This window comes from Dermacentor variabilis, chromosome 3 (assembly GCF_050947875.1).
Source record: "Dermacentor variabilis isolate Ectoservices chromosome 3, ASM5094787v1, whole genome shotgun sequence".
Lineage (NCBI taxonomy): Eukaryota > Metazoa > Arthropoda > Arachnida > Ixodida > Ixodidae > Dermacentor > Dermacentor variabilis.
The window spans coordinates 52,724,642-52,738,583 of record NC_134570.1 but is presented as its reverse complement, the minus strand read 5'-3'; the positions used below and the strand labels follow the sequence as shown (position 1 = coordinate 52,738,583).

The window sequence follows — 13,942 nt, the reverse complement described above, 5'->3', positions numbered from 1 at the left end:
ATGCTACATTTAATGTCTCCTACGTATGCATCATAAATAATCAGTATGTGCAGGCCTTTTTGAAGTTACAGAATTCATTTCAGGCTGATGCCTGCTTCACACTCCATGGTCAAATTTGCTGTCACTGGTGATGTTAGCACATGCACTGCACTCTTCAGAAAGTTTACCCTCTTTGGGGCTTATATTGTCCCACAACAATTATCATCTGCCTTGCTTGCATTTCCTTATTTGAAAACCTAGCGCTCGCTCTTTTCCTGTCGAGAATGCTGCGCCACGTTGATAATGCACAAGCCATTCGTGACTTGAAAGTACTGGGCTCGGAGCATTACAGAAAGGAAATGCGGACAAGACAGATGACAATTATTGTTGTGGGACAAGTTACAATCCAAAGGGTGCAAACTTTTTTAAGAGTGTGGCGACTCTGCATGACAACTGCAGGTTGCCCATACAGTACAAACCTTTTTGTAAGTGTTCAGCAGAGGCTTGCATTAGGACAGAGGAAAAATGCCTGTATGAAAACAAGACTCATTTAGCCTGATTTATTGGTCAGTACTTCTTCGTGGAGTTCGCAAACGGTGCTTGTATTCATTTTCAGTCCTAATGAGTGACTGTAAGGACTAGCAAATCGGGTGTCGGCATATGCACATCGCAGATAAAAACACGTCCTGGCACTGTCGGTACTTGTTTCTGTATGGCCACGCATAACGGTGAAAGACAACTTGTGTACAAAGGCTTCAGTGTTTTAAAAGATGGTCAGGTCTGAAGTCATGTGTGAAGCAATAAAAGCGTGCTCTTAAGTCAAACGTCACCTATTGCTACTGGTCCCGACAGCTTCGCAGAACAATGACAGCGCATTTGAATCGCCCTGCCCGACGAGCGCTTGGCAGGCGTAACAAAAGGCTAAGGAAACGTCCGGGACGCCAGCCTCATCGGACGTCCTGGCTTGCGCGTCTTCCACTCTCAGTCTCGAGATTTCACGCGTCAGTTTCAGCGCCGCTACGGCCGAGCACGGTTCGACGCCCACCGTGTCGAGCGGCGACCCACACAGACGACAACACGACGTCGAACCCGAAGCTGTTGGTGAGGCTCGCGCGCGGGGTCGAGACCCGATCTTGTCTCCCGTGCGCCACACCGTAGACACCGTCGCGGGAAAGTTTTCTTGCAGGCCGTTCACAAACTCTCCCGTAAGCCGGGCCACGCTAGCGCGAGCATCGCGACCCGTACTCTGCGTAGTCTGCACGCGAAAGCGGACGCTGCGATGCACGTTGAACAGCGCGATTTCCTTGCTGTTGAACTCGCGCATAGGGCGCAGCAGAAGCACCTGAGGGTCGCGATCGTCGAGAAAACCAGCCTCCTCCCTCAACTGCGCCCCCCGACCCAGGGCGATAGTTGAGAGCAGAGTGGCGGCCAGCAACGTGCCCGTTTCGGCGGTAAACACCTTGACGAATCCGTTGTCTCTGGCAAGCCTCAGAAGCAGACGACGCACGCACAACCTGTAGAACGACTCGCGGTCAGTCAACGATTTGAACGATCGGTACGCTGTCGTGAAGGCAGCCCGCGCCCCTTCGCTGTCTGTTACCTCCGTGCAACGGGTCGACGGGTATAGGTCCAAGCGTTCCGCTGAGAATAGAGAGTCAAGACGACATGTGTAGTAGGGAAAGCCGGACTCCCTCATTAAATCGGTTACCTCCTGCAATGAAACTTCGTCACTTTGTGTTGCCAACGCCGATGAATCGTCGATGTAGACGAGGCTCGGCTCGAAGAGAAGTCTCTTGTGCGCGTCTTCCGAAAAACCGTCTCGGAGAAGCTGTAGCATGGCGGCCGACGAAGGTCCGCCGGAAAAACCAACCAGTACCTTTTCGCCAGGCTTCAACAATTTGGATTTGCCGAGAGTAGAGCGAAACTTGTGAGTACAGTTCGCGATGAAGCACGCTTTGCAGTATGGATCCTTTTTGCGAAGTAATAGGAGAGCAGAGTCCCCGCAGGTCTTGCATGTGTTGCTGCTCACATGAGTCTCTGCAACCCCATTTGGTGCTGGCTCAGCCTCGCTGAGGTCTTCGCAATCGCAGGAATTGGAGCACATTTTGTTTGTTTACAACCAGCAAGTATGTGCTAAATAAACGCCTGTTAGAAACACTGCACTTTGTCCAACACGCTGGCTACGCATGCCATTGCACATTGCCATGCCGTGACAACTAGGCTTGGTTTGGCTAACGTAGGCTATCCGGCTATCCGTTAACAACTCTTCTCCTTCGCCTTATTAATTTAATAACAACATGAGCACGTTTTAGCTTGTTAGTTATTAATAGTGCTGTTGAAAATTTGTGCGCACACTTGCCGAAGATTTTGTGTTCTGACTACTTCTTATGGTTTATGAAGCCACTTATTAAGTGAAAACGAAGCCACAAGTAGCCTTAGCCGCACACTTCTCACGTTCGCAAACAAGCGCACGTGCATTGACTCAAGTAAAAAGTCGCGAGTACCTTCCTAAATGTTTGCGCAAATTTCGGAGCTATGCGCGTGGACGAGCAGGTGGAAAACAGACGGTTTCTTCTCTTGTACGCTTCGCAAACTGGTCAGGCCGAGGCGATAGCTCGTCGACTGAACGCCGCCGCCATCGAACGAGGATTTCTGCCCGATCTGCACTGCGTGAGTGCTTTTGGCCGTGAATTCGACCTGGTCAAAGAAAGCTGTTTCGTTGTCATCACATCAACTACGGACGAAGGCCTAGTGCCTGAAAACGCTCGTCGCTTCCTCCGATACTTACGCAAGGCGGCGGAATCGGACAGCTTCTTGAGCGGGTCCAAGTACGCCGTTCTCGGGTTGGGCGACACCAACTACAACAACTTTTGCAACGGCGCCAGGACTCTGGAAAATCAGTTCGACGCTTTGGGTGCTGCAAGATTCTACGAGACCGGTTACGCCGACGACGCGGTGGGGCTGGAAATCGTTGTCGAACCTTGGATCGAGGGACTGTGGACGGCATTGCGTAGTACCCTGTTTTCTGGCCCCACCACCACAACACAGACTCGGGAGGACCGTTTGGTGCAAAGAAGCATGGAAGAAAGAAGTCTTACGAACTGCAGCCTATCGGCTTCTGCAGAGCTCACGCTCCCGCTCATGAAAGATCCTCTGGTGTGCGTGCGATATGATGTATCTGGCACCGACGAGAATGTTTCGGACAGTCAAGTCTGGCAAGGAGGTCAGCCGCTGCCTTTCCAAGAATCGAAAATTTTGTATGTCGCTCTGACTTCGGCGAAACGTCTGACCTTTTCGGACGCGGTCAAAGAAGCTTGGGAACTGGAATTTCAGCTGCCTGGTGCGACCGGCGAACCGAAAATTTGTTTTAAGCCGGGCGACTCGTTCGGCTTTCTCTGCGTGAACCGGCCAGCCGAAGTGAGCTACGTCATTGATAGGCTAGGCGTTTCCAGTAGTCACATGGTTGCCGTGACGCATGCGCAGAAAGCACGTAACATGGAACACCTGCCTAAAGCGCCGCTCACCGTGGAAAAATTGCTAACTACCATCTGCGACATTAGAGGTATTCCGAAGAAGATATTCTTGAGGACACTTGCAGAGTTTGCTTCGGAAGCTAGTGAAAAAAGGCGCCTGCTGGAGCTTAGTAGTAGAGAAGGCAGCAAGGACTACTTACGTTTCATCCTCGAAGCAAGAAACACTTTCCTTGATGTGCTCAAGGCTTTTCCGAGCTGCAAACCTCCTCTGGCTGCCTTGTTGGAACACTTGCCCAGGCTCCTGCCACGCTACTATTCAGTCTGCAACTGGCCCCCACAGGAGAGCAGTGTTGCACGTCAGTTCAGGATACTCTACAAACGATGTCCAATACCCGGACGTGATGAAGAAGGTCTGTGCACTGGCTGGCTAACCGAACTTGCCAAGCAATGGCGTGCACAGCCCGACATTGTGTCCAGCATGAAATCTTTATCACTGAGTGAAAATTCTTGCAGCAGAGTGCCCGTTTATCTTAGAAAAAACACAACATTTTGCTTTCCCGAATCATTGGACATACCTGTCGTTATGATTGGACCGGGCTCGGGTGTTGCCCCGTTCCTTTCATACTTGCAGTGGCGGAGAGAAGCCATGGCTCAAAGTGATAGAGGTGATTTATCCGAGACATGGCTGTTTACGGGCTGCCGGCACCGCTGCTTAGATTTTCTGTATGAAAATGAGCTCTGTGGGCTGGTAAAGCAAGGTGCGCTGTCGAAATTGGTTGTTTCATTTTCAAGAGATGCTGACAGCGGGATCACTGCAACAGGATCTGAGATGAGACTCAAAGAGGCTGAGGGAAGTGAAGGACATGACTTAAAAGAGAAGGATGCGGGCTGCTCAAATTGGATTCGTGGTGGAAAGTACGTTCAAGACAGCATGAGGCTTTGGCGTGCAGATTTAGCACGGTTTATTTCCCTAGCCAACTCCCGTGTGTATGTGTGTGGTGATGCTGTCAGCATGGCAACTAGTGTGAGAGACACACTTGTGGACATTCTCGTTGATGAGGGCATTGTTGCAAGCAGGGAAGATGGTCTTGCATTTGTGAAGGAGCTTCAGAAGCAAGGTCGGTACTTGGAAGACATCTGGACTGCGTGATACTTCTGATGCTTAGATGATGTAGCTCAGTGTCATTTTTAATGATTTTATAGTGTAGGCCTATTTCACATGTTTTGTATCGAACCATGAAAACAAGATGCAGTTGTAGTATATTTTAATCTTCAGTAAACCACTACAACCACTACAAGCTACTACACAGCTGTGTAGTGTATGAAAGGAGTTAAATAAGCAGTGTGCCTTGTTTGATATTTTTTTAATGCAAAATAAGTGTTATGATGCCATACTATGTTTCATAATGCAGTAAAGCATTTTAATTCTGGTTAACTGTGCACACTGTGTCATACAACTTGTGTTCAATAAACATGGTGAATGAGTTGCTGGTACGCTGTGTAGTTGGTACTTCTGGTTGGCAGTCAGGTCAGTGAAGCCAAAGGTCTGTCAGTCATCATTTGCAAAGTCCAGCGGTTGTCCTGCGGTTGTCAGTAAGGTGTAGGGCAACAACGCTGGTATGGTCAAAATGGAGCAATGCACATAAAATTTGCGTAATATTCATCAGAATGCCAAGGGAATGTAACGACATGCTGTTCCAAGTGTATGGAAACTGTTTTAGTGAAAAAGTGCGTGTACACCGATTTTTGGACATGGCCGACATCCACTGCAATGTGAACACTGGACTCAACCGCATCCCACAGGCTGCCTTTGCCCAAAGTATGCGAGACATCTGCGCTCATTCTTAAACGTGCATTGGCGATGATTATTTTTAAGGACAATAAGCTGCATTCCTGCATACATGTACAACCTTTATTGCAAATATTGAAATCAATGATACACCATATTTATTAATCATAGGTTTTGTTTTAATTACAAAAAGCATTTATCAGAGTTACCTTGTTACTGAGTTTACTAGAATGTGTTTCCATTACACAAATTGGATTAAGCAGAAATAATTGTGCAAGACAAAGTCCTATTATACTTAACAACATCAGATAACATGCCAAATTATCTTATTTTGCATTTGAGTTCACAAGCAAGCCTCATCCATTGCATAGCACTGCATTTAAGTCACATGGCTCGAAGCTTTTTTTGTGTCGCAGCAAATGGACGCAGTAAAACGACATAGAACTAAGCATTAGAATTCAGATTTCGAAGCGAGAATTTATTTCTTATATAACTGAACTATCGGGCTCCTTTTAAATTGCACAATTATTCATGGCTGCCTACTGCCATCCGCAGTGCATTGTATCCATAACGGGATGTGCAACAACTCGCTACAGCAAACGGTGGCCAAACTGAGTAGCAGGTTAATGGTACACTCGACTGGTTCCTATGATGCTTTAACTTGGTTTGCAGCAATGTGAAACCCTCTTGAAGCTGGCACGGGAGAAAGCCTGCCTAAGCCAAACTTTCAGCTGCTTTCAGAGCAATCAGGAGGGCCACATGACCAGAAGTCTGTCGGGTCTTGGATGCACTGTCAGCTTGACAATAAGAGCACCTCGGAGTGCCCCAAGCTGCAGCGTGGCCCACTGAGAGAACTAGGTAAATGCATTCTGAGCACTCAATTTCGTCCATGCGAATGTAAGCATGCCGCCAGAGCGCTCAAAAGTGACAAGTCGAATGTACCATAAATGTACAGTCGAGCTATAGGAGGAACATAGAGGACATCAGGCAAGCACACAAGGACACGATCAAACGTTCCTTGTGTTCTGTTCGTGCCAGATTATTGGTAGGCTGCACAGAGTTTAACCACGATCCTTCAATACTTTGCATCTGATCATTAAACTCCCACGGAATACTATAGGAGTTTTTCATAAAGCGGCCACACGGGCATCACGCTGGCGCTAGTTGAAGCGTATAGGAGCAGATGCTGGACAGATGTTACAGGCATTATTTGCCGAATTTTTTGCAAGGTCGACTGCCATTATCGGCATGTGAACATTACCGGCACAACATGAAAATTGCCACCCCATTGCTGTACAGGGTTCAAAAATTGAAATGCAAACAATTTCAAGACTACGGCAATGCACTGTTTCATTTCCAGGGTTATCTGAATTTGTAATGGTGAACTAATTCATACCTAAAAAGGTATACTTGGGACTACTTCATTTTTAGACAGTGGCTACGGAACGATTGCATGTCATATTTTATTATGTAATTACGCATAAAGGCATGCATTCCTCTTTGTAGCTGCTCATGTTTCGATTATTGCACTGTACGTACATTTCTCTTTGTATGGTTACAGCATGCTTCATGACAACGACAATACCTAACATTTTTTGTGTCCCTGTATGTCTAGCCAGTTCCAAGGGCACCACTGAAACAAAATCATTGTTTTAGTCCCCTACCAACGTGGACCTAGGAGGCAAATGGAAGCTACCCGTTCAGCGGTAAGAGACTTGGGGCTTCACAGTTGACTGAAAACATGTTCAAATGTGTAAAAAACATTTTGATGTTGAGCCATTATTCGTGAAGATGTGTCGTGAATTTTATGTTGCAACAATGTGAGCGATCTAAGCAAGCAGGTGGCCATTTGGAGGGTTTTAAAGGCCTTCTTGGTTGCTTGCTTGTCTGAGCTGAAAGAATAAACTTGTCAAGTTACATGGTATTAGTCATCAAGTAATAGCTAATAACTTAGCCTAACCTACTAAATCTAAGCTAATGGATTAACTAATTTACAAATTAACTAACAACCTAACGAAACTAAACATTAACCTAGCAAACCACATAACTATAAACTAATTACATAAACTAACAATTTACTAAACTATATAACTAACCTATCTAACCAAATATAACTGACTAGCAAAGTATAAATAATTAACGAAATTATGTAACTGATCACTAACCTAACTTACTAATAAACTAGCCTACCTAACTAAACTAGCTAACCAAATATAACTAGAGAATTTAGTAAATAGACTGAAACTTTTTTGTGTGAGAAATGCTGCTTGGGAGGGTGGAGGGGGTGGCACGTCCATCACACAACTCTACCGTGCATAATTTAAGCTCGCCAAATTATATTGCCTAAATTTCTTGTTGCATGTTCATTCGGCAAACATGCTGAAATAAAAAGTTTGCCATCTCGTGCAGCAGACTGATCCCCTTTTACTTACGCCGGTGCCTCCGGTGCCACCTTCTGTCCCTATACGAAACTTTTGGCGAACTTTCCGGACCAGTAGAAATGTATTGAAGGACCCTGGTTTGACTGACACTTATGCATTCTAGCAACCAGACTTGCATATGGATGTGTAATTTGAGAATTCCACTCACAAGTGTAACTTGCACATTTTACAGTGGATGCTTTACATACAAAATAATGTATATATACCTTTATACTAGACTGAGCTGTCATACATCACAAACATTTTGTCCAGATTAAAATCACAGGCAAGGCATGCTGGTGGACAGCTGTCATAGGTGCCTTGATATAATCAGCAGGTCAGGAAACATAAGCATGTGCATGATAGTAGCGGAATCTCAGTTTGGGCTTCCAAGTTATTTACAAAACCTGAGGAAAAACAAAATATTAAAAACATGTAATGCCAAAGTTATAAATGTGTAACTTTGCATGAAAACCAGATGCAGACGACTCCCGTTAATTTGACTCTTTTCTTAAATGTGGTAGAATTATCCGAAAGGTCAAATAAAGTAACGGTGGTAAAGTGAAGGAATTCAATATTTTTTCTCTATTTTATTTCTTGAAGTAGTCTGTCATCTATTTCAAATCAGAATACCAATAACTACACATGTCATTGTTGGCCAGTGGCCCACCGGCCCCAGCTCCGTCACGGGGCTGACAAGATCCCCAAAAAAGGCATCGCCCAGGGCATACGGCAAGTCAGTTGTTTAGTGAAGCAGTAGGCAAAGTGTGGTGAACTTATTGTGTTTTCAAGCTGTTAGCAACTCCTGGGCACATGAGGGGGTGCGGGTGGGGTTCAGCTAACCAAAGCGGCATGCTCTCGCGTTCAAACTAAACCAGTTTTTCTTCCATATCCATCAATGCATGGCTGGGACTTGTCAGTGCATTCTAACCAAACGAAAAGTCTAATTAACCAAGATCGAATTAGCGGGAGTCAACTGTATTGGTATTCTGTAGACTGTACCTGATAGGGAATTTAAAGCAGGAAAAATATGCATGCTGATTTATTGCTTCGTGAAATCATCGCCTGAGTTACAGTAGTTTTCCTGTAGTCCTGTTCACGAAAGTCCCGAGCCAGGGCTGATTTACAAAGGAGTGATGCTCCCTGGGGCCTGCTCACTGCTGTACTTGCCTAGCTTGCCCACATTGAACGATTAACAGCATGAGACAGACATTAGGCTAAGCTAGTCACCCAATGTTTTGTTCTTTTGAAGATGTTGGTCACATGGCCAAAAAAATGATGGTGACCGGACAGCTATTTCTGTACACGTCCAGCTGTACATTCCAACACAAATAAGCAAAGCTCAGTCATCTGTTATCCGGAACAGCCGGTCGCCCTTTATACTTTCTTTTAATCTAGTATGCCTGTGCTAGAACTGACACCGCATCGGTGCAGCACATTAATTTGTGCGAGTATGTAGGTTCTTGTTCATGACGCGCCAAAATAGCATGCAGAAAAGGAGTAGATGCGTACAGGACAAAGACAATTTTCTTCTGTGTTTTCTTTTCTTCTTCTCTTCGACTGTAAGGTCATCTACAATAGGAACAAGTCATAAATTTCATCCAACCTCTTGTTCTTTTTCCTCCTTTGAAATCTGAAGCTAGATGTACAATGTACAGAACATATGATGTCAGAAAATTCTGTATGTTGCTGACTATAGATTGGTAGAAAAAGGAACATGTATTGCCACAGCACACCTGGTGGAGGTATATATATGTATGTCGAGCTTTAGGACTAGAGCTTATAAAACTCCAGGGAAGTTGGTAAACTGTACATTTATGTATATATGTTCATGATTTAGGAACTTGCTAAGCAGAAATGTCTGAATAGTGTCTCTGGCTATATGCTGGCTATGAGCAGTGGCTAGTGGCCATTTTGGTACCACTTTCTTGAGCTGCGAAAAGAAACCTGTGTCGGGAGGCAACGAACAGGTCCGAAGGCGACCTTCAGCCACACATTAGTCTGGCAGTCGACAAAAATGAGCAAATATAAGTTCTGTACATGTTCGGCTGTGCATGCGAGACAGACAGCTGCGATTGGCATGATTTCGCCAGGGTCAAAACATGAATTCACCAGTATATTTTCTTTTCCATTTCCCTTAAACTTCCAAGTCGCTTGCACAGCTGAGCGGCTGAGGTTTCACGATCCTAGTCGACTTGGTAGCAGACGACACATCATACCCCTCAGAAACTGAAACCAATCTCAAAGGCCATACTTTTACATACTCCTTGTACAGAAAACGATTGCAGGCGTGGGAAAAAGACATGAGCGCTGTGTATTAAACACCACCTATTCCGAATATATTAATTGCACGGTCAACATAAATTGAAATGCAAATAACGTTTCTCCACGTTTACTTGTGATTCAGGCTTGGATGTGGGAAGTCGGGCATTCAGTGTTGTCGCGCTGCACTTTCATCTGTTAGGTTGTTTTTCATTTGTTTCTTGCCGTTCGCGTTTCAATTCATCCCGACGCTACATTTGCTTAGAATAACGTACAGCAAACAACGCAAACGTTGCACTGCGTATCCTGGTGTCCTGTCTGTCAGTGTGCGCTCGAAGAGGTTCGTAGGCATCAAGGCGACTTGGTGGACGGTGGCACCGGTACTGTTCCGTAGTCTTTGACCGCGAAAAACGGTTCTTTGTCCTTTTCACCGGAGCCCTTGAGCTTTAGCTTCTCGAGGATGTCGACCGAGGGTTCCCATTTGAGGTTCGAGCACACGACAGCGGCCACGATGAAACCGGCGCCGACGAGGGCCCATGGCGTGGGCGCCTTGAGCTGCACGGCGGCCTGCAGGGCGAAAGAGAAGACGACGCTGGACGTGGTGGCGATGGCGACGCGTCCGGCCTCGGCCAACGTGCACGCGATGGTCGGAAGCAGCGCCGTCAGCAGCGCGGTCAGGCCCGCGCCCGCCGTGTAGGCCACGTCCAGGGGCTCGGTGTCCAGGTGCCGGAGCTGTCCCAGCGCCCCTGCCGGGGGAACGCAGAGCACCACGGTGGCCACGGAGGTCCACAAGGAAACCGTGATGGGCGACACCTGCGAGCGATAGATAGCGCCACGCGTGCGTAATTGTTTGTGTCTTTTCTGCTGACGGCCGGCTTTCACACATTTATTGTACCCATGCAGCCTACGTTATAGCGCTTAATCCTGTGCACGTTCACTATCATGCGGTGAGAGACGGGTGGAAGGAAGGAATTAAAGAATGGTGAGAGTAGGGTGGTAATACCGAAAGAAAGATGTAGGAAGGCGCAAGCGGGTGGGACACGCACTGTAGAGGCAAAAGCGTGGATTAGCGCGTGTATCTACATCAAGCCATGAGAGACGCCCTAACGGAAGCCTTCGGATTCTGAGAGAAGCTTTGACGCGCATTCATAGATAGGTAAGTGATCGTTTCTTTTACCTTCCTCTGCCGTCAAAATGCGGCAAGGAAATGAATCAGCGACCTATATAACTTGTACTCGGAAGCAGAACGCCAGGAAAACTGAGCCAGATGCTCGTTCCAGAGAAGGAAGGAGGGCTCGCCTACTGTCGATCCTGCCGCGAAGCAATTCCATTCAGGCTTCCTCACGAGGTGGGTGATAGGCGGATAACAAAGGGCGCGGTTCGGCCGGCCCTCCTTTCTATTCCTAGTTACCTGACGACGCGATGCATGCATACTGCGCGGACTTCATGAGATGGAATGTGCTGTTGTTTAGACATTACAGTGCTGCCTCTAAGCGGAAGCATGTTGCACACACACTTGCCTGGCAGGATAGCCGTCGCAGTATGACGAACGCCATGGCCTGGAAGATCGCGCAGGCGAGCGTGATGACGATGCCCGATATGGAGGTGCCCACGTCGGGCGTCAGGAGCAAGGTAGGCAGGAAGGCCACCAGGATGCCGCCCAGCACCAGCAGGCCAGCCGTCATCTCGCGGGGCCCGCAGCGTTCCTCCAGTATGGCGCAGCCTGGGTGTGAGTCACGCCGCGATTATCGCTTGACACGCCATCTTGTGGATGAATCTGGAACTATGTGGTGTCAGAGTCGGACGCTTTACTATGGCCTCAGGGGGCTCGCATATAAGAGGTGAGAGAAATACCTGCCAAACATGGGTGGCCTCAACTGGTCATTGTAGACATTACAATGTAATGAGGCGCGAAATAACGTGAAGGAAGGCCACGGACAAGAAAGAGCGTCACTCGCAACTGTACGTTTACTCATAGGAAATATATTAATTAGGAAGGTCCGAGCGTGCGCAAATGCATTTGTGCAATCCAATTAGACCACGATGATGGAACGGCGAAAATGCGTGCTCATTGGAGAGCTTTAGTTTAGGGGACGCAAGCGGGTTGCGTGTCCTAAACTAAAACTCTCTATTGCTGTTGTTATGATTGGGGGCTCAATCCCACCGTTCGTATCCAGTTGTCAAGATTGGAGTCGGGCATGAATTAGAAGGTATCTGGCCCATGCCGTCGTCCAACTTATCCACACTGAGGACGTTGTTAAAGGGAAGGACTGCTTCTCATCGAGAACGAGGAATATGGGTTTATTTACAGTATTTACATGCAGTTCATCAGTCTAGCATGACTGCGAGAGAAAGTACGTCAGTCTAACATGACTGTTTGAGAGAGAGAGTGCGCTGAGCAGCCGCACAACAGTGGTTTATAAACACTCGGTCCTCCCCCGATACGCAGGTGACGGAAACGGCCGTCCAGGCACCGTAGGGGCATTTTATTCCCCGAACTGACCCCCGCAGCGTGCCCGCCGTCTGCCCATTGTCTTGTGTCTTGGTCGGCGCGTGGGAAGGGGTCTCAGTAGACGTTCCCGCGGGCTCAGTAACAATAGTTGATCCTCCGAGCCCGTTTAGTTACAATGGCGACGAGGCTAGAGCATAACTGTGGCGGGTTCAGCACAAAGCCTGCTTCGTCAAACTCTGCTCCAGCGACGGAGAGTCGAGGACGCACGTATTGTTGTTCGCACACAGTCGACTTAGTCATGCCGTGGCTAGAGGTTTGCGGCGACGCTCCAGGAAAGTTGCCGCCACGGTCGCAACTGGCCGGCAAACCTTGCACTTCAGCTGGCCGTTCTTAACACTGTGCAGAGACACAGACGTATATGTGTCGCTTGTACAAATGTCGTGTGTGTGTTTTTTTTTTAAGTATAATATACATATTCCTCCGCTAACTCACCTGCCGGGGCATCTGGCAGTATGCGGACGTTAAGAGAGACTTGGGCTCACACATGCAGGAACCACAGTGCATAGGCAAATGTGTAGCAATCTTATTCTTGACAGAAAGCTGGCACCCCTCTCTTGCCTTTGTCATCATAACGCAGTGAATAAGTTTACCGCGAGGGACGCTCTTTCCCGCTGATATGACGTGCACATGGTTTATTGGCTGAAAGGCCAGGTCTGGCCAAAGAGCGGCAGCCATGCGAAGCTCGCATGTGCAAAATTACCGAAGATTGCCGCGAAGACGGGCATGGTGTTGATGAGGAGCGAGAACTCAGCCAGGGGTAGCGTGGAGCTTCCCAGCGTGAAGGTGAGCGCTCTAAGCGCGAGCACCACGGAGACGGCGGCGAGGCCTATGCGGTTTCCCTTGTCGGCCAGCAGCTGCGGTCGGAACAGGGCGATCACGGGAAGCAGGTAGAGCACCGAGCAGACGCATCGCAGCCCGGACACCGCCAGCGGAGGTATCACCTGCGGTCACGTGACGGACGCATACAACGGTATTATACCAACGGTTGCGAATAGGTGTTCCGCGTGCGAATTTCCAATCCCAGACTGCATGACACGCATCTGCGAGCGCAGGTACATGTGCTCGCAGTTTTAAGTTGTGGACCCAGCGACCATGGCGCCGGAAAGCAGATCAACGGCGATGAGCGGAGGAATGCACCAGCATGCGGAACATTCATTCATATATTCATTCGATCGATCGTTTACTTTCTTGATGTAAAATCTTTAGCAAAGAGTTAAGTCTAGTCCCAACCACGTTAAAATGCGGTGGTGGATTTTTTGCTCAATGACTCTAATCAAAAGAAAAATAGCGGGAAAACCGGCAAGAAGGTAGAGTGTAGTCTTTGAATGTCTGGCTCTAAGGTACCTTATTTTCGCTTATGTTTGCGATCAAGCAGCAGCAGCAGCATCAACAACAACAAAACTATTCTCCAAAATATCTATATATACGCAGAATAAACCTATTTTGTAAATAAAACCTGCCTTCTCTCCTTACGACGCTTCTCGTCATTCCTTAACTGCCAGCCTGT

The 13,942-nt window shown here is 47.6% G+C and overlaps 3 protein-coding genes across 5 annotated transcripts in view; 1 reads left to right on the top strand and 2 right to left on the bottom strand.

Annotated features, from left to right (window-relative positions):
- Positions 1 to 507: 507 nt before the first annotated feature.
- Ctu2 (Cytosolic thiouridylase subunit 2) lies at positions 508 to 2,242 on the bottom strand. The gene has a single exon (XM_075685086.1). The coding sequence runs from the start codon at positions 2,081 to 2,083 to the stop codon at positions 806 to 808; it is 1,278 nt and encodes a 425-aa protein (XP_075541201.1). The 5' UTR covers positions 2,084 to 2,242; the 3' UTR covers positions 508 to 805.
- A 157-nt stretch (positions 2,243 to 2,399) lies between these two features.
- LOC142575599 (methionine synthase reductase-like) lies at positions 2,400 to 4,946 on the top strand. Its single transcript, XM_075685084.1, has one exon. It carries the CDS (start codon positions 2,515 to 2,517, stop codon positions 4,600 to 4,602), a length of 2,088 nt encoding a protein of 695 aa, XP_075541199.1. The 5' UTR covers positions 2,400 to 2,514; the 3' UTR covers positions 4,603 to 4,946.
- Positions 4,947 to 10,025: 5,079 nt separating this feature from the next.
- Positions 10,026 to 13,942, bottom strand: part of LOC142575601 (solute carrier family 35 member G1-like) — a 78,293-nt gene continuing 74,376 nt past the window's right edge. For all 3 annotated transcript variants that reach the window (XM_075685089.1, XM_075685087.1, XM_075685088.1), the window contains 3 exons: positions 13,136 to 13,376; positions 11,444 to 11,646; positions 10,026 to 10,736 (listed from right to left, as the gene is read on the bottom strand). In XM_075685089.1, coding sequence (XP_075541204.1) covers positions 10,275 to 10,736; positions 11,444 to 11,646; positions 13,136 to 13,376 — 906 coding nt within the window. In that variant the 3' untranslated portion in view covers positions 10,026 to 10,274. The remainder of the gene's footprint in view (positions 10,737 to 11,443; positions 11,647 to 13,135; positions 13,377 to 13,942) is intronic.

What these genes read in the sequence shown, in the direction of transcription:
- Ctu2 (XM_075685086.1), bottom strand. Translation starts at nt 2,083, where the DNA reads ATGTGCTCCAATTCCTGCGATTGCGAAGACCTCAGCGAGGCTGAGCCA.
- LOC142575599 (XM_075685084.1), top strand. Translation starts at nt 2,515, where the DNA reads ATGCGCGTGGACGAGCAGGTGGAAAACAGACGGTTTCTTCTCTTGTAC.